Below are 23262 nucleotides of genomic sequence, written 5' to 3' on the forward strand. Positions count from 1 at the left end.
AAAACAGTAGGATGACAGATGGGTGAAGAGTGAGATGCAGGGACACCGATTAAGAAGCAGAATGACGGTAGCAGTGGGCTTTCGGGGTGGGCACGTGGTGTTCCTGGGGAGAGGAGTTTAACTTTGCTGGATGTTGGACATTTTTCATAAGAAAAGATTGGGGGCCGGGCAGGTTGCTAACCAGCGGTGTGTGTCTAAAGAAGAGAATCCGCAAGAACTGGGTCCTGTCCCCACCCTGTGGGGCGTGGCCTCGGGAAGTGACTGCTTTTCCCTGGACCTCAGTGCCCCGGGGGTCCAGGGCGGGGCGCGCTCTGACCGTTCTGTGCTACGCCCCTCCCGTGGTGGACAAGGGCGGCGAGTGGCCTTCACTCTGTTCTACAAGCTGAGCCGCCTTTCCCACGGCAGCCTTTGGGCAGGGACGGCTTGGAAGGCCGAGGCTGCCCCCTGGTGGACCCTGGCAGCCTGACCGATGAACGTTTTCTGTCCCTGCGGCTGCGTGCCCGAGCACCTTCTTGCGGTAGGAACCCAGCTGGCATTTTCTTCATTGCATTTCTGTCCTCCTTCCCTCTTCTTTCTCCCTTTTGAAGCAGAGAGCCAGCTCAGGGCAAGTCAGTGGAGGGGGGGGGGGGGGGAGACAGCTTTCAGGTCACTGCGGCCCTGCGTCCCGAACTCCAACGAGAAACCACACTGAAGAAGGGGAATGCGTGGACACAGTGTCCTGAAAAAAAAACTCAAAGGGCGGTGAATTTTAACCTGAAAAAGAAGGAGGTTCCCTCCCCCCCGCCCCGGCTGATCAAATAAAGACGAGGAAAGATCCCAAGGGTCCCAGGGAACTGGTGAGACCCCAGGATGTGCCGTTCATCCAGGCAGAGACTTGTCTGGCCCCTGCTGTCCGCCCCAAGGGCCTGGGAGGCACTCGGCCAGCACTGGAGACCCTACTCACATCACTGACTGAGGAAGCGGCCGGCCGGGGGGAGGGGCTGAATGGCCGGGGGAGGGGCTGAACGGCCGGGGGAGGGGCTGAACGGCCGGGGGAGGGGCTGAATGGCGGGGGGGGAGGGGCTGAACGGCCGGGGGGAGGGGCTGAACGGCCAAGGGAGGGGCTGAATGGCCGAGGGAGGGGCTGAACGGCCGGGGGAGGGGCTGAACGGCCGGGGGAGGGGCTAAACGGCGAGGGGAGGGGCTGAACGGCCAGGGGAGGGGCTGAACGGCGAGGGGAGGGGCTGAATGGCCGGGGGAGGGGCTGAATGGCTGGGGGGAGGGGCTGAACGGCCGGGGGGAGGGGCTGAACGGCCGGGGGAGGGGCTGAACGGCCGGGAGGAGGGGCTGAACGGCCGGGGGAGGGGCTGAACGGCCGGGGGGAGGGGCTGAACGGCCGAGGGAGGGGCTGAACGGCCGGGGGAGGGGCTGAACGGCCGGGGGAGGGGCTGAACAGCGAGGGGAGGGGCTGAACGGCCGAGGGAGGGGCTGAACGGCCGGGGGAGGGGCTGAACGGCCGGGGGGTTGGGCTGAACGGCCAGGGGAGGGGTTGAACGCCCGGGGGGAGGGGCTGAACGGCCAGGGGGTTGGGCTGAACGGCCGGGGGAGGGGCTAAACGGCCGGGGGAGGAGCTAAACGGCGAGGGGAGGGGCTGAACGGCCGGGGAGGGGCTGAACGGCCGGGGGGAGGGGCTGAACGGCCGGGGGAGGGGCTGAACGGTGGAGGGGGGGGGTAGGCTGAACGGCCCCCGAGGACCCCAGGCCCCGAGCACTGGGCAGGGAAGCCACTCGCAGCTGCTCACAGCTCACAGCCTCCCGCATCCCAGCCGGTCGTTCCCGGCCCCCACGCTTCCGGAGCCGCGGCCCCTCCGCCCGGGGTGCACAGCGTCACGGTGAGAGAGTGGGCCGTGGAGCCAGCCCGCCGGCTCCGATCTGAGACCCACACGCGCTGCGTGCCTCCCGGAAAGGCAGCCAGCCGGCTCCGTCCTCGGCTTCCTGGCATGTCAAGCAGGGATGATATTAGTACCGCAGACAGAGTGAGGACCACTAGGATGACCGAGGAGCTGACCCTGCTTGCAGAGCTCCCGTTATCTTTCTCGTTTGCCCCGACACGGTTCTGCCCCATCCGGACGACGCCCATCCAGACCTCTCACAGACTCCGCCCACCCACCCACGGCGTCCTGCGGAAAGTGCCGGGTGTCCCCCAGCCGCTCCCAGGCATCGGCACACAACTCGGCACAGGGCGCTGTGATGACCTGTGTCTGTCTCTGCCGTGGGCGGTGAGCTTCCCGAGGGCCGCTCCCGGACAGCAGGTACAAACCCTGACTTCAGTGGCCACAGGACATCTAAGGAGACCTGTCAACCTCTCAGTGACGCCCAGAGCCTGGTGCAGCCTCCAGGCGGGCTGGGATTTCCGCCGTGCGTGTGACACTCAGAGCAAACAGCCCAGGGTCCCAGGCCACGGGGAGCAGAGAGTCTAACACTGAGCGTGCCTCCTTCTCGGCCTGGATGAAGGGAGGAAACTCAGCCAACGCCACAGGTCCCTCCCGGCCGGCGTGGCAGGGAAGGCTCCCACGCCGCCTTTAGCTCTGTGATCTGTCTGGCTGAGATCAAGGAGCACCAATCATGAGACCAGGAGGGTGCTCAGGAGATCAGAGCGACAGCCAGGTGTCCCAGACCCTGCCCAGCGCCCTCCACACCAGCCAGTAAGCTCATCCCCCGGCTGCTGATGGCTCTCAATTGCTCCCCTGTCCAGACAGTCGACCTCGGCCACACAGAAACCCCCTAGCCCGGGCGGCCACACCTGCCCCTGCCTCCCACCCCAGCAGCCTGCAGCAGAGACGGACTGTCTTAGTAACAGAACACTGGGGACTGGGAGGCTCGAACAGCAGGCGTTTTGTTTCTCACAGGTCTGGAGGCTGGGAGGCTCAGATCAGGGTGCAGGCTAATTCGGGTCCTGGGGAAAGCCCACCTCCTGGCTTGTGGCCAGCTGCCTTCCTGCTGCGCCCTCACATTGGAGAGAGAGAGAGAGAGAGAGAGAGAGAGAGAGAGAGAGAGAGAGGGAGGGAGAGGGAGACACCTCTCTCTTCCTTCTCTGATAAAGCCCCTACTCCCGTCCTGAGATCCCTACCCTGATGGCTTCATGTAGCCCTAACTACCTCCCAAAGGTCCCCCTCCAAGTCCCCTTTCACTGGGGGGGAGGGCTTTAACATACGCCTTTGGGGAGACAGCACTCAGTCCACAGCACTGACCGAGCCTCATGGAACAGCCCTCTCACCCCGAGGAAGGACTGTCTCTGCCGGGACGCCGGGTCCACACCCCCCTGGCACCACGGAAGCCAGCTTCAGCGGAGACCACACTCTCGTTCGGCCTCTCCCTGCCCTGTTCTCACCCCACCCACCCTGTCTCCCCCGTCCCCCTTGAGCCGTCCCAATCAATCACTGGGACAAAAATCTCCACCTCGGCTCTATTTTTAGAGAACTGCCATCTTTGCACCAGGCTCTTCCACCATCAATCAGTCAGCAAGCCCGTGCCCAGTACGGACTGTGCCCAGCGTGGGGAGAGCGAGAGCGGACAGACGCAGCGGACAGCAGACAGCAGGCCAGGGTGAGTCTCACTGGATCTCAGCGTCCCCCTCCAAACGACGGCCACCGCGCTACCCCTGTCAGACGGTACAATATCGAAGCGCCCAGAAAACCACGGCCGTGCGAGGAACACGCAGGCTAGCTCCCTGGGACTGCTGTCAGCACTCTGAGAAGGACGCCGCTCTGCCCTCTCTTGAAAGGGGCCCAACTCCCCTCGCTTTCCCTGTGATGGGTGGCGTTGTGTCCCCGCCCAAAGGAGGAACACACCTTAACCCCAGAACCTGCAAATCTGACCTTATTTGGAAAGAGGGTCTTCGCAGATGTAGTCCAAGTTAAGGCGGGGTCATAGTGGGTAGAGGTGGGTCCCTAATTCAATGACTGGTGTCCTCATAAGAGGACACCTGGACACAGAGACATGCAGGAAAGAATACCGTGTGATGATGAAGCAGAGCCTGGAGACCACCACGGAGGGGTGGCAACCACCAGAAACAAGGAGGGGGACAGAGACCACCTCCCTCAGTGCCCTCCAGAAAGAACCAGCCTCGGTGACGCTTTGATTTCAAACTTCCAGCTTCCCGCACGCTCAGAGCATAGATATCCGTTCTTCTAAGCCATCCCATCTGTGGTATTCTGTTAGGGCTGCTCTAGCTAGGAAAGGAATAGTCACAGGCATGTGCTGAGATTTCCTGAGAGTCACCAGCCAGAGCACCGACGTGATGAAGGGGGAAGACTTTAACCTTGACTTTGAAGGAACAGTGCATTGTGCCGGATAAAACAAAGACTCCCCTCACCAAGGAACGTCTGTAAGAGGTAACTCAGCTAAACCACCAAGGGAATAAAGAAAGTGTAGGGTGTGCGTGCAGGGACCTGAACTCAATAGTAACCTAGACTACCGTACTTCAGGGTCAAACAGACCCACATGACAGCGAAGAGTGGGATTCTCCAAGCCTGCTCGCTGACCGGTACGATAGTACTGCTCCTTAGCTCAGCAGAGTTACTGAAAAAAAAAATTTTTTTTTTCAGACACAGAGAGAGAGTCAGCGAGAGGGATAGATAGGGACAGACAGACAGGAACAGCAAGAGAGGAGAAGCATCAATCATCAGTTTTACGTTGTAACGCCTTAGTTGTTCATTGATTGCTTTCTCGTATGTGCCTTGACCATGGGGCTTCAGCAGACCGAGTGACCCCTTGCTCGAGCCAGCGACCTTGGGCTCAAGCTGGTGAGCTTTGTTCAAACCAGATGAGCCCGCACTCAAGCTGGCGACCTTGGGGTCTCGAACCTGGGTCTTCTGCATCCCAGTCCGATGCTCTATCCACTGCGCCACCGCCTGGTCAGGCAAAGAATTAAATATTTTGCTTGTAAATGCTTTGCACAGTGATCAACACATTCAGAATTCAAAGGTCAGCTATGGTATTATTATTATTATATTATTATTACTACTATTATTTATTAATGGAGTAAACTCTTGGAAGCGTAACTTCTCTGAAGCTCAGTAGCTTTGTAAAGTGAGCATCACAGATACTCCACAAGGTTGTTGCGATGGGATACCACGTTCAGCTTTTTGAAATTGAGAGGTCACTGACATGCAACATTGTGTAAGTTGATGGCTGTACAATAGGTGGATCTGATACAATTACAGATTGCACCAGGGTTGCCGCTATCCGTCCCATGGGGTAATGATCATTTCTTTATGTTTGTGGGAAAAATGGACGGAGCTCGAGGACATCGTGATAAGTATGGGTTGCAGCCCTGTGCATTCGGGGGCTCCGTCAGTGTCCTTCACTAGTGACAGCCGGCACAAGGTTCCTGCGTTCCCTGAGCCCGTGTCGTTCCCTGAAGAGGACGGTAGAGGGCAGCAAGATCTCATTTTCGCCCCTTCGGGCACCGGGAACACCAGCTACTTGGGAACAAGCGGCTGCAGGCTGGTCTCCCAGAATCCCACGTACACCCGCAGAGAGGAGCCGTTCAACGACACGCTCGCCGGACGTCACCGCCTTCCGTCGGAAGCGGGAATTCTATTTTACAGGGATAGTTTTCAACGTTCGTACGTCGCAGGTGAGGCCCCTCCCGGCGCGGGGCTCAGCATGTCAGAGCTCCTGAACTATCCCGGGGCCTCAGAAACAGACCCGTGTTTGCAAAATCAACCCCTTCCTCCATTACCAAGTCATCAACCCTTAATGACGATCTTCAGCTGTCGCTTCCCGTTCTCGACCAGGCCAGCGCGGGTCTCACCTCGGCCTTACAGCCGCGCGCCTTGACCGGTGCAGTGGGCCTGGGTCGCCGCCCGGCGAGCGAGCGTCTGTGTGGGAGCCAGCAGTTTCCGGAAAGACCCGTGCGTTCCGTGAGTGACAGACACCGCGCTCCTTGCTAGTCCCGGCCTCCCTGCACCTCCTTCTAATCGTGAACTATCTCAGAGACACCCAAAGAATAGAGAACGGCCTGCGGGGGCCAGTGCAGCCGCCTCCCACATCAGGTGCAAGGCAGAAGGGTTTCAAAGCCCCGGCAAGTCCCCAGAGACGCCCGCGGCCCCCTCCACCTCCCCGCGGTGTGACCCCCCCCCCCCCAGAGATGAGGGGTTTCTCAACAGAATTCTCTTCTCCCCGCTGGAGACATCTGGAAAATCATCGGGCATCCCTGCTACCTTAATAAAGGCAACCGGAACAGTACCCTCTCAAAAGACAGAGAGAGAGAGAGAGAGAGAGAGAGGAAAGACACAGAAAGAGAGGAAAGACACACAGAGAGAGAGAGAGAGAGAGAGAGAGAGGAAAGACACAGAGAGAGAGAGAGAGGAAAGACACAGAGAGAGAGAGAGGAAAGACACAGAGAGAGAGAGAGAGGAAAGACACAGAGAGAGAGAGAGAGAGAGAGAGAGGAAAGACACAGAGAGAGAGAGAGAGAGAGAGAGGAAAGACACAGAGAGAGAGAGAGAGGAAAGACACACACAGAGAGAGAGAGAGAGGAAAGACACAGAGAGAGAGAGAGAGAGAGAGGAAAGACAGAGAGAGAGAGGTAAGACAGAGAGAGAGAGAGAGAGAGAGGAAAGACACAGAGAGAGAGAGAGGAAAGACAGAGAGAGAGAGAGAGAGAGGAAAGAGAGAGAGAGAGAGAGAGAGAGGAAAGACACAGACAGAGAGAGAGGTGCAGACAGACACAGACAGAGAGAGAGAGAGAGAGAGAGAGAAGGGGCGAGAGGAACGGGGAGTGTCTGAGCCCCAGAGCGAGCCAGGGTGTTTCTAAGGACGCCTGCAGCAGGGCAGGAGGGCAGGGCTGTACGGCCAGTGGGGTAGGGCAGCCACACAGCCCCACCCCGGCCCTCCACCGGCCTCCCCCACACCGCCCGCTGGGCACCTACACCCGCTGGGCACCTACCGACAACGATGAGGACCTCCCGCTCGATGTGCGCCTGGATGTAGATGCGGCCACGGCGCTCCGTGTGGTCCGTGCCGCAGAGGCTGGGGACGTTCATCACGCAGCGCTTGTGCACGTTCATCATGCAGGCTGCAGGGCGGAGAAGGCGAGGTTCAGGGTGGCGGGGCTGGGGCGTGGGCCTCTCTCTGTGCCCACCCGGGCAGGCAGGGCCCCTCCTGCCCCCTCTCCTCCTCTTCCAAGCTGCTGAGACACCCCCCACCCCCAAGCCTGGCCAAAGCCAGCCTGCCCAGCCGGGTGACAGCGAAAGGGCTTCTCCAACTATCCCCACCCACCCACCCAGGCCCTGACGGACAGAGGAGGTAAATCTTGGGCACCCTCCCAAAGGCTCGGGGTGCGCCCTGTACACCAGAGTCCCCAACTTCAAAGCCAGGCGGCAGGGGACACGGGTGAGGGAAGACGTGTGTGCGGCAGGACTCGGCACCGGAGGACCCGGCCGCCCCGACCCGGGCTCGGTTGAGGGAGGCGTGTGACCTTCCACACAACGGCCAGGGGCTCCCCCCATTGGGGACATAAGTGTGAACCCTGATTTGTACGTGACATCTCCCGATTTTAAATGCTGACAGCGAATAGGTCGAGTTCCCTGGAAAGAGGCTGAGAAGGGGCGCTGCGAGCAGGTTTACGTGAGCCGGGGAGGGTGGGGCCGGGGGGTGTATGTGAGCCGGGGAGGGCGGGGCTGGGGGGGTTGTATGTGAGCCGGGGAGGGCGGGGCCGGGGGGGTTGTATGTGAGCCGGGGAGGGTGGGGCTGGGGGTGTATGTGAGCCGGGGAGGGCGGGGCCGGGGGGGGGGGTTGTATGTGAGCCGGGGAGGGCGGGGCTGGGGGGTGTATGTGAGCCGGGGAGGGTGGGGCTGGGGGTGTATGTGAGCCGGGGAGGGCGGGGCCGGGGGGGGGTGTATGTGAGCCGGGGAGGGCGGGGCCGGGGGGTGTATGTGAGCCGGGGAGGGCGGGGCCGGGGGGTATATGTGAGCCGGGGAGGGCGGGGCCGGGGGGTGTATGTGAGCCGGGGAGGGCGGGGCCGGGGGGGTGTATGTGAGCCGGGGAGGGCGGGGCCGGGGGGTGTATGTGAGCCGGGGAGGGCGGGGCTGGGGGGGTGTATGTGAGCCGGGGAGGGCGGGGCCGGGGGGTGTATGTGAGCCGGGGAGGGCGGGGCCGGGGGGTGTATGTGAGCCGGGGAGGGCGGGGCCGGGGGGTGTATGTGAGCCGGGGAGGGCGGGGCCGGGGGGTGTATGTGAGCCGGGGAGGGCGGGGCGGGGGGGGTGTATGTGAGCCGGGGAGGGCGGGGCCGGGGGGTGTATGTGAGCCGGGGAGGGCGGGGCTGGGGGGGGTGTATGTGAGCCGGGGAGGGCGGGGCTGGGGGGTGTATGTGAGCCGGGGAGGGCGGGGCTGGGGGGTGTATGTGAGCCGGGGAGGGCGGGGCCGGGGGGGTGTATGTGAGCCGGGGAGGGCGGGGCGGGGGGGGGTGTATGTGAGCCGGGGAGGGCGGGGGGGGGGGGGGGTGTATGTGAGCCGGGGAGGGCGGGGCGGGGGGGGTGTATGTGAGCCGGGGAGGGCGGGGCTGGGGGGGGTGTATGTGAGCCGGGGAGGGCGGGGCGGGGGGGGGTGTATGTGAGCCGGGGAGGGCGGGGCGGGGGGGGTGTATGTGAGCCGGGGAGGGCGGGGCGGGGGGGGTGTATGTGAGCCGGGGAGGGCGGGGCTGGGGGGGTGTATGTGAGCCGAGGAGGGCTGGGCTGGGGGTGTATGTGAGCCGGGGAGGGCGGGGCTGGGGGGGTGTATGTGAGCCGAGGAGGGCTGGGCTGGGGGTGTATGTGAGCCGGGGAGGGCGGGGCTGGGGGTGTATGTGAGCCGGGGAGGGCGGGGCTGGGGGTGTATGTGAGCCGGGGAGGGCGGGGCTGGGGGTGTATATGAGCCGGGGAGGGCGGGGCTGGGGGTGTATATGAGCCGGGGAGGGCGGGGCTGGGGGTGTATGTGAGCCGTGGAGGGCGGGGCTGGGGGGGGTGTATATGAGCCGGGGAGGGCGGGGCTGGGGGTGCACTGAGGCTGAGCATCGGGGAGCTCCCGGACGCAACGACCCTTCAGAGTCGTCCCGAACGGTGACAAGAGAACTGGGCCTCTGCACATCCACATCCGCCAGCGTCGGCCATGAGCCCACCCCCGGGAGGGGCGCCACCCTGGGAGAGACCCCCGGGGCAATGCCCCGCTAGGGGCGCAGCGGGGAACCCACGGTGGTCGGGGGCAGAGTCTGGGGGCCACGGGCCCTGAGAGCATGTGGATGAAGCCCTGTAGTATTCATCATGACTAATGACAGGAGAAGGATTTAGGTGCGGGTGAGAGGAACAAAACATGTCTTCACACTGACCCCGAGCCACCGGTGTCACAGGGGTCACACGGTTCGGGGACCCTGTCTCTGTCTCATGGCCTCGCTCCCTCTCTGTACCCCTGCACGAGCCTGTGTGAGTGCCTCTCTGTGTCACCCCCGAACACCCTGTCCGGGGGTCTGTCTGTCCCTCCTCTGGCCTGAGTGTCTGTCTCTCTCTCTCGCTCACCTCCTCTGTAGCTCTCGTCCCCTTTCCTGTGCCTGGGGACATCTGTGTGTCATCCCCCCCACGTCTGTCTGTCTGTCTGTGCTGCAGTGCGTTTCCCCGCCTCTCTCTCTCCACCCCACTCACACTGCGCTGTGCTCTGTCCCTCTTTCCCTCTGTGAATGCCTCCTTCTGTTCCCCGTGACCGCACAGCCTGCTGCTGGTCAACAGGCCTTGGGGGCCACCAGCACCCCGACTGTCCCCGTCCCTTTGCAGTGGGAACCCTCAAAGCCTGCCTGTCCCCTGCCCCGTGGGCCGCTCGGGCCTCTGCTCAGGAGAGAGCAGCCCCGCCCCCACCCCGGCCTGGCCCACCCCGGCCTGGCAGAGAATCAGTCGCCACCCTCGTCTACCTCAGCCGGGGGTGTGGTGAGAGGCAGGCCCTCCCCGTGCGGAGACAGCTGGGCCCTGCACATCCGTGATGGGAAATGGCTGCGATGGCCCCAACGTGTCCCCGCCTCCCCATGTCCACACCCGTGAAATGCCCTTTTCCACACTGAGTGGGACCCTCGCCCCGGGACTTGCTTCAGTCCACAGGACTCGCTGTCTTAATGCACTGGGACCAGGCAAAAGCCGTGTGGGCAGGCCCAGGCCAGCCTACTGGGGATGGAGGACATGTGGCCCGTCATCCCCACACCCCCAGGGACAGCCGGGGCTCTGGACAGGTGGGTGAGGCCATCCAGGCCCAGACAGCCCCCGCCAACCGGCTGAGCCACCCTCCGTGCCTGGGTAAGCGCAGCCCAGACCCACAGGACTGCCCTGCAGAACCACGGGCTAACTGAGTGGTCACCGTTTCCAGCCACCACATCTCGGGCCACACACAGCTGGCCCAGCAGGCCCCCCAGAACATGGGAGAAGGCACCGCACGTGACCCCGGCCACCCCCCACGCCACGAGGAGGCAGCGGCCATCAAAGGGCAAGTGTACTCACTGTCACATTTCATCCCCTGGTGGATGAGTCCGTATAGCAGGGACCCGCAGTGGTCACAGAACGTGGGGCTGGAGTATGTGTGGATCTTAAACTTGTGTTTGCTCCGGGGGTCCTGAGGCCGAGGGAAACAGACAAGAGAGGTGAGCGTCAGCGTGAGGCGTGTGGACATTCGCTCTGCCCGGGGTGTCGCCAGACAATGCGCCGAACACGGGGAGGACCATCCCGGGAGCTCTGCGCCCAGACGGGCCGCCCGACTCGCAGAGGGTGGGTCACCGAGGAAGAAGCTGCAGGTCCCCTTCCGGCCCCGGCACGCTCGCTGTGCCCACAGATCTCCATCCGAGAGCCTGGCCTCCTGGTTCCTGCCCACAGAACGGACTCCGCAGACAGCAAGAACCAGGTGACAGGTGTGTCCATCACACGGGTCCGCTAGCTCCTCTCTCCTCCCTCTCCCCTTTATCCTGAGTCGGGGGTGTGAGGCCATGTGCTGGTACCTCACCCCCCACAGAGCAGAGCTCCGCGTCCAGTACGGAGACCGCAGGGCGTGGCGGAGCCCGGTAAGACTTCCACCCATGCCCAATCTTCCCTCTAATGACAGAATCCCCGAGGTTTAGGCCAGAGTCCATTTCCCAGCCTCCCTTGCAGCTGGTGTGCCCGTGTGACTGAGCTCTGGTCAATGGGACATGTGGGGGGAGGGCCAATTCCTTTAAAAGAAAGTATCAACACCTCCCTGGTCCCCTTTGCCCCTTCACCTTGGCCGGAAGACACCGCGCATCACCGTGCACATTATGTGTGTGTGTGTGTGTGTGTGTGTGTGTGTGTGTGTGTTTCCTGCTAAATGAAGTCGACAGCTCTCAGAATGAAAGCTGAGCCCCTTCTCCCCAGCATCGCCCGCCGAGAAGCTGGGCAGAGAAGGACCTCGCCCCTGGGGGGCAGGCCAGTCCGAGGAGGACAAGCGGGCGCTGTCTGCTCAGCAAAAGCACAAAATGTTTCCTTTTTCTTCCTTCTGGACCCCATCACCCCACTTCGGGGATGGATGCTGGAAGTCAGCCCTCCAGCACAAGAAATAATATATGTTCACGGTTGTTTTTTTGAAGTAGAGGTTTTTAAGAGCAAAAGGTTTCAAACAAGCCAGGTGTGACTGGCGAGGGTGGGGGGGAGCACTATTTAAACCAGCATGCGGCTGCACGAGGACACAAGCACTCCGCCCAGGTAGGAAGAACAAGGAAGCTGTCTGCACTGACATGGAGCACTCTCAAGGGTCGATTTTTAAGTGAAAATGAAGAGAAGGGGGGAAAAAAACCCAAGGTGCAGAAGAGTGTAGGTCTCATGTTGCAGTGTTTTGTGAAAACGTGAGAAAGGATACAAAGTGTATTTACGGTATTTACAGCACTGTGGGGAAACGCCGGAAGGGTGCGCTCACTACAAGGGGGCCTAAGCAGAGAGCGTGTGTCTGCAGAGGGGGGGGAGCACCCTGCCTGGGGTGTCAGCTGTCCCCCCGGGGGCCACGGAAGTCCCCCAGCAGGTCCCGCCACAGAGGGAAACACAACAGGGACCACTGTGCCCCCAGGTGGCAAGCAAAATGCCAAGAATTCCCCAGGAGACAGACGTAGGGAAGCCTTCCCTTGGGATGGCAGGGGGCTGAGATTTCGAGAACATGAAGCGTTGTTTATATAATGTCAGAAGCTGAGTGACACTGTGGTTGGGTGCAGATCTTCCAGGATCTTCCTGGAGAGACCACAGAACAGGTAACTGTATCCGTGTGTGTGTGGGGGGGGCACCTGATCAGCCCCAGCACGTGACTCACCACACCTTCTTCCGCCCACCCCACCCCTTCGGCAAATAGCCCACAGCTCCATCGCTTGAAGGACAAGAGTGACATGTCAACTTCAGCCGAACTTTAAATACGATTTCCCAGGTTAAGATCCGGAGTCAGCGTGGACGTCAGGGTGCTCAAATGGAACACCCAGCTCTGGCAGGGACCGGCTTTGGGACTCCGGGGGGCAAGTCACTGAACCCTTTTAAATATTCGTTTTCTTCCTCTGAATATGGGGCCGCGAGAGGAACCTATCTCATTCCCACGCTGACGAGAGCGCAGTGAGTGGCTGCCGGACACCCTTGTTTAGTAAGTGTGCGGGGTTTTCAGGAATCTTCTGTCCGCGGCCCTCATTCCTGTTTCAGTTCCCAGTGTTGCCTCTCTCCGCATGACAGGTGACAGCTGTCTGCTGCTTCCCCTTTGTCCTCGGGTCTGTTCCTGCTGCTGTATTTAGAGAGCTCTCCCCAACTGGTTTCACTTTCTACACTGAGATCATTCTCTTCCTTGCAATGTGCTTCAGCGGGGGCTCCGAGGACAGACCTGTGATTTTCTTTTATTTATTTATTTATTTATTTATTTATTTATTGTATTTTTCTGAAGTTGGAAACGGGGAGGCAGTCAGACTCCTGCATGCGCCCGACTGGGATCCACCCGGCACGCCCACCAGGGGGCGATGCTCTGCCCATCTGGGGCGTTGCTCTGTTGCAACCAGAGCCATTCTAATGCCTGAGGCAGAGGCCATGGAGCCATCCTCAGTGCCCAGGCCAACTTTGCTCCAGTGGAGCCTCGGCTGCGGGAGGGGAAGAGAGAGACAGAGAGGAAGGAGAGGGGGAGGGGTGGAGAAGCAGATGGGCGCTTCTCCTGTGTGCCCTGGCCGGGAATTGAACCCAGGACTCCTGCACGCCAGACTGACGCTCTACCACTGAGCCAACCGGCCAGGGCCGTGATTTTCTTTTTCTTTGGTGCATGGTCAGCCGTCACCAAGCCATGGAAGGAATGCTCTTCTTCCCACTGGCTGGACACGCCTCCTTGATTGCACCCCAACTTCTCCCGTGTCCTTTGTTCATCTCTGAATTTTCTCTTATGCTCCACTGGTCTCTCTCTCTCTATTCCCACCTCAGTGACATACTCTTTTTTTTTTTTAATTTTTTTGTATTTTTCTGAAGTAAGAAGCAGGGAGGCAGTCAGACAGACTCCCACATGTGCCCGACTGAGATCCACCTGGCACGCCCACCAGGGGGCGATGCTCTGCCCATCTGGGTCTGATGCTCTGTTGTAACCAGAGCCATTCTAGCACCTGAGGCAGAGGCCATGGAGTCGTCCTCAGCGCCCGGGCCAACTTTGCTCCAATGGAGCCTTGGCTGTGGGAGGGGAAGAGAGAGACAGAGAGGAAGGAGAGGGGGAGGGGTGGAGAAGCAGATGGGCACCTCTCCTGTATGCCCTGTCCGGGAATCGAACCCGGGACTCCTGCACACCAGGCCAACACTCTACCGCTGAGCCAACCGGCCAGGACCTTACTCTCTTAACATATCCTGGGTTTCTAAAGAATATCATCCAGCAACACGCCTTTTGCACCCGCCACCCACCCCTCTGCCAGCATGGCTGTCTGCCTCAGAACTTCCACGGTTATTCCCACCCACATATTCTTCCAGAAGCTACTGGAAATGCCGACCTCTGCCAACCCTGCGTACTGTCCCGCCTACAGCAGCACCCAGTTCAGTGGGCAGGAGAGGAGAGCATCTGGCCTCAGGCCTCCCACCACCCCTGCTGCAGGGACCAAGGTCTGGTCAGCGACAGTGCAGTTTATCAAGGAAGAGCCGTGGGCCAATCTGAACTCAGAACAAGGAACTGTGTGGTGCAGGTGCTGGGCTGAGCTAAGGGGGAGAGGGGCGGAGGAGGGGGTGACCCGGAATCTGGGCTGGCAGCCCAGAAAGGAGAGAGAGAGAGAGAGAGAAACATCACATGTGGAACTTTACTGTATGTCCTTCTCAAAAAAAAATAATTTTTTTCCCCCTCAACTCTTCTTAGTTGTCATTAATGCTAAGCGAGTCTTCAGCTTTCCAGGGTATGCTGTTCCCACCGGCGACCTCAGTTCATTAGCTAGGTCAGAGGTCCCAACCCGGCTCCGCCATCCTCCCCGGCATGTGCACAAACCTCCTGCAGAGACGTGTGCCCAGGCCCTGGGTGGGCCTCCCAGCGGGGGCAGCCACCATTTCATGGCGATGGTGTGCTCCTCAGAATGGCATCCCTGAGCCAGCCCCCCTGAAGGCAGCCCAGCCCCACGCTGGAGCCCATGCCTGACCATGCCCTTCGGGTGGGCTTACACGCTGCAAGTCACCACAGTCCCCGGCCCAGCCCACCCGCGGGACACGGCCTGGGCCCTGCAGGCATCCGAGTGTGTAACCCCCGCACCGATCCCAACCTTGACCGGCGTAGCAACCACAGGAGGCCGGAGTCAACACGCTGCCTCCGTTCGCTGAGCCCCGGAGGGCCCGTGCCAGCACCCCCTCAGGCAGAGGGGCGAGCCCTCCTTCTCCTGAGTTTCCACGGGGAAGGCTGCGTCCATGGGTGACGGGCCAGCGCCCCACCCCCGTGGCACCGAGGCCCAGAGCACCGGACCTGCAGATCCAGCCCCAGGCTGGGTCCTTGGGGTATGTGAAGCCACTAGCTTTCCAGCAAGTGAGACCAGCCAGGTTCCCCTCAACCTGCTAGAGGACCCAGTGCCCACGGAGAGGTGGCCAGTCCCGGGTGTAAACTGTGAGGCTCCAGGGTGGGGGGGCCCCGATTCAAACGCCAGCTCCCCTGCTCGTGAGCTGTGCCTTCTGTTCACCGGCGGTCACGATGAGATTCCCTGCCTGGGATGGTGACAGTGACCGAATTGCTTAGAACCTTTGCTGACACAGAGCAAGGCGCTCATTAAAGAGGTCTTCCGTCAGGGCGTCCCCAGGTGCACGGAGTTGTCACTTTTCCAGGAAACCTCCCCTCTGCTCCCGCTCCTTGAACTTCTAGCTTTCCTGGGCCAGTTTGTTCCCCTCCGGCAAAGAGTCACGCCTTCTCTCTCCACTCAGTCACCAGATATTTGTCAAGCGCCCTGCATGTGTCCAGTGCCAGGGGAGCAGAATCGGACACAGGGTCTGCCCGCCTGGGCTCCCAGCCGAGCTGAGAAAGACAGTGAAGAAAAAAAGCACAAACGGATGCTTTCAAATGCTGGGAAGGAGAGGTCGTGGGGCTCACAGCATGGAAGGGAGAGATTCCGCTGGACAGAGAGATCCAGGGGTGAAGTTTGAGCTAAGATCTGCAGGAGGAGGGGGTGTACCTGGGGCTGAAGCCACCCGGCCGGGGCTCTGGGTGCAGTCCAGCTGCACGGGGTCATGCTTCGACACCCCCCCACCCATGGGCCTAGCAGACACCAGCCCAACTCCACCCACCGGCCTGGCTCCCAGTTCCGCCTCAGCCCCGTCCCCTGACCCCAGCTCAGACCCCTCCGCCCCCACAGAAGGGGATTGAGTAGAGTGACCATGAGTCAGCCTCTACAGCTAGGCAGTTCAAGTTCCATCCCGGCTCTGCTGGGAACTTCCAGTCAGGCAGCCTTGAACAAGCTGCTGCAGACATCTGAGCCTCGACGATCGATCTCACTTCCAAAATGGAAAGAAGAGCCGTCGTGCAGCGAGACACAACGGAAGAGGAGCCCGCACTGCGAGGCCAGGCTGCCCGGGACCGAACCCCAGCGCCAGGATTTCCCAGCTGTGTGACTTCGGGCAGGTTCCCTGACCTCTCTGTGCCTTGGTCTCTTCCTCTTTAAAATAAAAATAACAATAGCTCTGATCCCCATCGGATGGTGAGGACTTAATGAGTTAGTATTTGTCAAGGGCTCGCAGCACAGTGCCCGGCTCTGAGTAGAACACTGTATAAAAAGCGTTTGCTGAACAGAATACGATAAATGTCTCTGCTTCCTAAACTGGCAGACATTCATGAGATCATGACGGGTCTGTGCTGAGCGGGGTGACTGGCGTGCAGCGTGCACCTGCTGCTGAAAGCTAACTGAAAATAAAAACTACATCTGTGACCTTGGCCAGTCACTTTCAGTCGCTCTCAGTTCCTCCTTCAGAAAACAAGGGGTCCAGGGGGAGGGGGTACTCCCAAGGGGCTTTTCAAGTTCTGACAACCTGGGTGGTCCAGGCTGCTCACAGAGGGGCCCGCCTCTTCCTGTGGAGGCCACAGTGTGAATTTGTTGATCACGGTAACACAGCCGTGGGTTCAAGGAGCAGCCACACTGTAACAGGCCACCCGCCCTCCTGTTATAAACGAATCCTCCGTCACCCACAAAACACCCCTCCTTCCCCTGCGGCCCCGTGGGCCAGCGGAGGGACAAGTGGCACGGTCTGCACACCCCTCTGTCCCCGTGGAGTCTGGGCTCGCCCAAACGCAAGACGAGGACACGGGGCCCCGATCTGTGCAGATGCTGCTGGCTTGACCTCTGGGTGCAGGGCAGTGCCCAGCTGCCTGACAGCCGCCCGCCACAGAGGCCCTGGCGTGGAGGCCGAATCCCAACACAAGGATTTCCCAGCTGTGTGACTTTGGGCAGGTTCCCTGACCTCTTCTCTGTGCTTTGGTTTCTGTGCCCTGGTCCCTCCAAGGCCGGGGCAAGTTCAAATCCAGAATCTGATTCTTACGAGTCGTGGGACCTGGCAAGTTGGTTTCCTCTTCCATAAAATGGGCGTAAGAGAGTTATCTGTGTCACGGGCGGGGGGGGGGGGGGGATGCCGCGAGTTAGCGTATACAAGTCACGAAGAACAGCAGCTGGCACAGGCCAAGTGCCACGTGAGCGCTAGCTGTAATTATCACGTCCGGGGTACCATGGGAGTTGGCGATGCAGGGATGTGTGGGTAGGGGAAGTCGGGGAGCACAGAGGACGAGGCCCCCCCAAGTTTACCATTGCTCAGTGGGACCGGGGAGACGCACAGTCACAGGGTAAAAAGGAATTCGAGACAGCAGATGCGTGAGGATGGGCTGAGTTAAAGAGTCAAGGAACAGAACTAAGTAAGACCTAAAGGCCCACGCAGGCCTACCATTCTGGGTCGAGCAAGCAGTGACATAATATGCCAGGCACTGTTTTCAGCTCTTTGCATATAGTAACTTATTTAACACTCACATAGCATCCCTATGAAGTGGGTATATCATCAGCCTCATCTTAAAAATAAAGAAACAGGGGCCCTGGCCGGTTGGCTCGGTGGTAGAGCGTTGGCCTGGCACGTGGATGTCCCGGGTTTGATTCCGGGTCAGGGCACACAGGAGAAGCACCCTGCACAGTTCATTCTGCCCTGACCCCCAGCCAACCACTGGAATATCAGAAGGAACGGTACAGAACTAGTGGACGCCGTTGAGCCCCCAAAGCAGGGTGAGGCACCAAGTCAAGGCTGGAGGTGCTTCAAAGGCATTGCAGCGTACAGAACAGGTGAGAGAGGCTGGGGCGGAGGGGAGGGCGGCCTGGCCTGGTTCTCCCCATGGAAAAGGATGCGAGTGGCCGCGTCTGGGGGTGGCCGGCGGCGTGGGGGACTGGCCAAACACAGGAAGCCCAGCTGAGTCCCCGTGGACGTCTCTGCAGCCAGCCCAGGGGGGCCGGAGTTAACTCGTTGACACGCAGAGCAGAGAAGCCAACCCACCTGCAGATCCCGCTGCACGCAGAGGGCGCCACGTCCAGCAGGGGGCGCCACGGGGGCGGGTTCCTCGCCAGGGCTGCGCCTGGGGGGTGAGAAATGGGCGACACCCAGCCCCTCCCTGCGCTTAGGGCTCCCCATCTTGGCGGACTGTTTGTTCTCTCCCTAACTCCCCGAAGAAGGTTGATTTGAGGAAGCCTACGTCATGGCCACCTTCTCCCTTGCTAGGCAGGGGATGAGGGGTGCGGCTGCTGACAGCCCCGACCGGCTGACACACGCAGACGAAGGTTGTCAACCGGGGGGTCCGCAGAGAGAACGCAGCCCGTACGGGTTACACGTGCTTTCGGATACACCGCCACGGCTGGAATTCTCGAGTTACGTGTCAGCGTCTGAAATCAGGAGGCTCAGACATCTCTCAGCAAACCGGCAGATCTGGGCGTCGGTCCTTTAAAATAGCAGGCGGGAACATAGAGATGGAGCTGCATCGGGGGCTGCCCCCTCCGGAGAGGGTGCCCCGGGCACCAGAGGGGCGCTGGCTGTTCCCACGCACTTGACTGCTTGATGGACCTGCCCGGTCTGGCCGGCTTCGAAGTCAGACGTCCAGAGAGATGGGATGCGGTGCGTCCTTTCAAAGTCACGTGGCCCCAGACGGAATACTGGGGACAGCAGGTGAACGCAAGAGAGGGTCCACCCTCCAGTTCCACGGGTATCGAGTTCAGAGGCAGACACGCTTTCCCACAGTGGCCGCACCCTCCTGCCTTCCCCCGCCCCCACCCAAGAGCGTGCCAGGGTTCCAATCCCTCCACGTGCTTGCCGATACCGCTGTCTTTTGGGTTTGGTTTTATTCTTTTTTAAAGAGTCATCCTGACAGGTGGGAGGTGGTATCTCACCGGGGATGTGATTCACCTTTCCTGACGATTGAACATTTTTCCTTCCTACCTGTTGTTGGCTCTGTGCACGTCCTCTTTGGAGAAATGTCTCTTTAAGTCCCTAACCTATTTGGCATTTTCCTCAAAACAACAACAACAACAACAAAAATGGAACTACTATATCATCCGGCAACCCCGCTTCTGGATGTTTATCCAAAAGGGTTGAAATCGAAATCTCCAGGAGATCTCAGCCACTCCCGTGGCCACTCCAAGGTGTGGGGACAACCTCAATGTCCCCCGGCAGGTAAGTGAATAAAGAAAACGGGGCTTATCCACACAACAGAGTATTTCTCCAGTTGTCAAAAGAAGGAACAACGTCGGTGGCAATAGGACCCAACAGGGAGGACCCGGGAGGACCCGGGAGGACCCTGCGCCACCGGCCGCAGGAAGGAGTCTGAAATAGCCAAACTCACAGGATCCGAGAGTGGAACAGTGGGGGCCAGGGGCTGGGGGAGGGGGCAGCGGGGCATCAAGCTCCTCGTGCCGCGACAGGAACCACCTCGGAGGTCTGCTGCACACACTGCGCCAGGGCCAGCGACCCCGTCCTGGGCGCGTTTAAATGTGTGTGAAGAGGGCAGACGTCCTGCTGCGACGTGTTACTTCCACAGCGGAATGAAAATCAGTCGTTCAGTGGAGAAACGACGAGAGCAGTCAGAGCTCTTGAAACAACGAGAGCTGCTGACCACTGAAGGACAGGGCTGGAGGTGCGGAGAGCTCGGAGGACGCCCGGGACTCGGGCTGCCGGAAAACGTCACTGCACGAGAATTCCTCAAGACGGGCGCTTTCCGGGCAATAAAGAGTTTTCCAAACCCATGCGACCAGCCCAGACTAAACCCAGAAGCTTCAAACCCAAATTCTCCATTTCCAGAAGAGGAGGTCAGGTCGTTGAAGCTGAGGGCAGATGTCCACGTGCATGGGCCCCACGGGGCTGAGGCTGTGGGGTCACAGAGCTCCTGGGGTGCGTATCTAGACGGGCAGCTCCCCGAGGAAAGGGCTGTCTGTGCAGGGGGACGGAGCTGAGGTCAGAAGGCAGTTTGGGGTGCAGAGTAAGAGCAGAACACCTGGGAGCCAGGCCGCCTGGGTTTGGGTCGTGGCTCCACCGTGCACTGGCCATGAGCTCTTGGGAGAGCCACTTATTCTCTGAGAACCTCAGTTTCTTTATCTGTAACTTGGGAGTGATAGCAATGGTGCTTACCTCATACGGGAGAATAAAGAATAAATAGTTATTACACATGTGCCCTGGTCAGATACGTCAGTTGGTTAGAGAGTCACCCTAATACGCCAAGGTTGCAGGTTTGAGACCCGGTCAGGACACATACAAGAATAAACCAATAAATGCAAAAATAAGTGGAACAACAAATCTCTCTCTCTCTCTCTCTCTAAAAATCAATAAATAAATTAAAACATTTTTAAGAGTTATTATATGTGGTCCTGGCCAGTTGGCTCAGTGGTAGAGTATCAGCCTGGCATGTGGACGTCCCGAGTTCAATCCCCAGTCAGGGCATAGAGAAGAAGACACCATCTGTTTCTCCACCCTTCCCTCTCCCCCTCCCCCTCCTCTTTCTCTCTTGCCAAAAAAGGGAGGGAGGGAGGGAGGGAGAGGGAGGGGGAGAGGGAGGAGAGGGAGGAGAAGGAGAGAGAACTAAATATGTGCTCTTACTCCTGTTTCTGGCACAGAGCTCTTAAAACCCTTGGCATTTCCAGGGATGGCAATGGTACGATGACTTTGGTTATGTTAATGGTGTGACTTTTAGAAAGCACAGTGGAGGGGGGAGGGGCTGGTTGCCACAGGAACCAAGCATGTGATTACAGGGTTGGAACTTCCAGCCCCTCCCCCTGACTTCCAAGGAGGGGGAGGGGGAGGGGAGAGCGCCTAAAGATCGAATTCAATCCCCAATGGCCAATAATTTAAATCAATTGCACTGATGGGATGGACCCTCCACAAAAACCCAAGAGAATGGGTTCTGGAGAGCTTTGGGCTGGTGGCCACGTGGAGATGTGGGGACAGTGGTGCCGGGGAGGGCGTGGAGGCTCTGCGCCCCTCCCCATACACCCTGCCTGCGCCCCTCTTCCACCTGACGCTCCCCGAGTTACGTTCTTTCGTAATCAAGGCGTCATCTGGTGAGGAAATGAATTTCCTGAGTTCTGTGAGCGGCTCTAGCAAACTAATGGGACCCACGAAGGAGGGTCACGGGAGCCTCTGATTGACAGCCAGTCTGTCACAAGCGCAGGGGCCACCCTGGGCTTTGGAACTGAGATCCTGAGTTGGAGGGGGTCCCTGGCACCTTTCATCCATCGCCGGCCAATCAGAAGCCCAGTTAACAACCTGGGCTTGCCACCGGTGGAGCACGGAGCCCTTAACCCAGGGGTCCCCAAACTACAGCCCGCGGGCCGCATGCAGCCCCCTGAGGCCATTTATCCGGCCCCCGTCACACTTCTGGAAGGGGCACCTCTTTCATTGGTGGTCAGTGAGAGGAGCATAGTTCCCATTGAAATACTGGTCAGTTTGTTGATTTAAATTACTTGTTCTTTATTTTAAATATTGTATTTGTTCCCGTTTTGTTTTTTTACTTTAAAATAAGATATGTGCAGTGTGTATAGGGATTTGTTCATAGTTTTTTTTATAGTCCGGCCCTCCAACGGTCTGAGGGACAGTGAACTGGCCCCCTGTGTAAAAATTTTGGGGACCCCTGCCTTAACCTGTGGTATCTGATTCTCTCTCCCTCTTCTTCCCTCCCTCTCTCCGTCCCCCTCTCTGTAGAGTGTCAGAATGGAATCGAATTAAAAGGCACCCAACAGTGTCTGAAAATTGCTTGGTGCTGTGAGGAAGCCCCCTACCCCCCATTGGAAGTGGTGACCCAGCACCAGCCAAGAAGTCACTAGCTGACCAGGACACACGAGAGAGCCCATCAGAAACGCGCTAAATACGCCCAGATCAGAAGCACCACACACAGAACTACGAGAAATAATAAACGGTTGCTGTGTTCAAGCCACCGAACTTTGGGGCGGTCTGTTACGCAGCAAAGCCAGCTGATACAGGTGACAACGAGAAGCACCTTGTGTTCGACTCCAGAGGCCCTTGTCCCCAAAGCTCCCTCCCTCCGTACTCAATGTCCCTTCCGTGAGCCCGTCTCCTTCTCTGGTCCTGTTGCTGACTTGGATTTCTCTCACTTCCAATGAAAAAAAATAGTCACGAAGCTTTACTTTTTCTCTGAAACCTGATACTGTTTAAAAACAAACAGAAATGCTTCATTCCACTCAAGTTTAAAATGATTTTTTTTTCCAGTGAAGTCTATTAAGGCTGTGGGGTTTTGGGAGAAGAAACATTTCTTGGGAAATGTTCTCATTGCTCTCGTGGGTAATTCCCTTAGTCTGGTTTTCAATTTCTTCTTCAGAGAAAATTGGCAATTTGAAATTTCCTAGAAAAAAAAATCGTCCATTTATTTCTAGCGGATGTTCAAAGACATTATGAGCATTTTATCTACATAATCTTTTTAATATGTAAATATGACACCGCCTTTCTAAATCCCTTTTCTTTTCCATTTAGTCTTCAACATGCAACACAGAACATCGTTTTAAATTTTTTTTTTCATGAAGTGAGACCCGATTCAGAACACAGAGGGCACACTCGGCCTGCACACCATCACCCGTCACTGACCTGATCTGGCGATGGAGTCGGGTGGAGGGGGACAGAGCATTAACCAGAGCTTTTAGTCAATGTCTTCATTATAAAACATAAGGAGTTATTTCTAAGACCACAAGTTTTGAAGAAAGTACTTTTAGACAGACAACCTTGCTAAAGAATCTTTTTGTACCACCTAGAACAGACCCCAGCCCACTCAATAAATGTTATTATTAGCTATTGTCCCTTGGCGGGTCAGAGGGTCACCTCCAGCCCTTCTTGAGCCCGGGGAGCCGCCCGCAGCTACTAGGAATAATTCAGAAACCATGCAGAGGGTGCCTTCCTTGTGCCAGACCCTATTCTAAATGTCGCTCCATCAGTCTCTCATCAAACACGGACCCAAAAAAGATGAGTTAAGCATTATCCCCCTCCCACACACACTTTGAGGATAGAAAACCTAGTGTCATAAATCTAATTATTTCTCCCCAGGATAACGGGAGCAGTCCAGGGCAGTGCTGGAATTTGACAGACAGATTCTCTGGCTTTCGCCACGGAACCTGAGGTTTTGGGTCAAGTGATTCCCCGGACGGACGAATATGCTCTGGGCAGAGAAGCATCGGCACAGTCAATTGTCCGGGCGATGGTGGAACAGCTGAACGGCCCACAGAGACACGGATACTGCGTGACAGGCACCGGGCTGACACGGATACTGCGTGACGGGCACCGGGCTGACACGGATACGG

The 23262-nt window shown here is 58.8% G+C and overlaps 1 protein-coding gene across 2 annotated transcripts in view; it reads right to left on the reverse strand.

Moving 5' to 3' along the window:
- Nucleotides 1-23262, reverse strand: part of PRKCB (protein kinase C beta) — a 318005-nt gene that overhangs the window by 137297 nt on the left and 157446 nt on the right. For both annotated transcript variants that reach the window (XM_066275842.1, XM_066275841.1), the window contains exons 4-5: nucleotides 10499-10610; nucleotides 6934-7062 (exon numbers count right to left, since the gene is read on the reverse strand). In XM_066275842.1, coding sequence (XP_066131939.1) covers nucleotides 6934-7062; nucleotides 10499-10610 — 241 coding nt within the window. The remainder of the gene's footprint in view (nucleotides 1-6933; nucleotides 7063-10498; nucleotides 10611-23262) is intronic.

Source organism: Saccopteryx bilineata, chromosome 4, assembly GCF_036850765.1.
Source record: "Saccopteryx bilineata isolate mSacBil1 chromosome 4, mSacBil1_pri_phased_curated, whole genome shotgun sequence".
NCBI classification, from domain to species: domain Eukaryota; kingdom Metazoa; phylum Chordata; class Mammalia; order Chiroptera; family Emballonuridae; genus Saccopteryx; species Saccopteryx bilineata.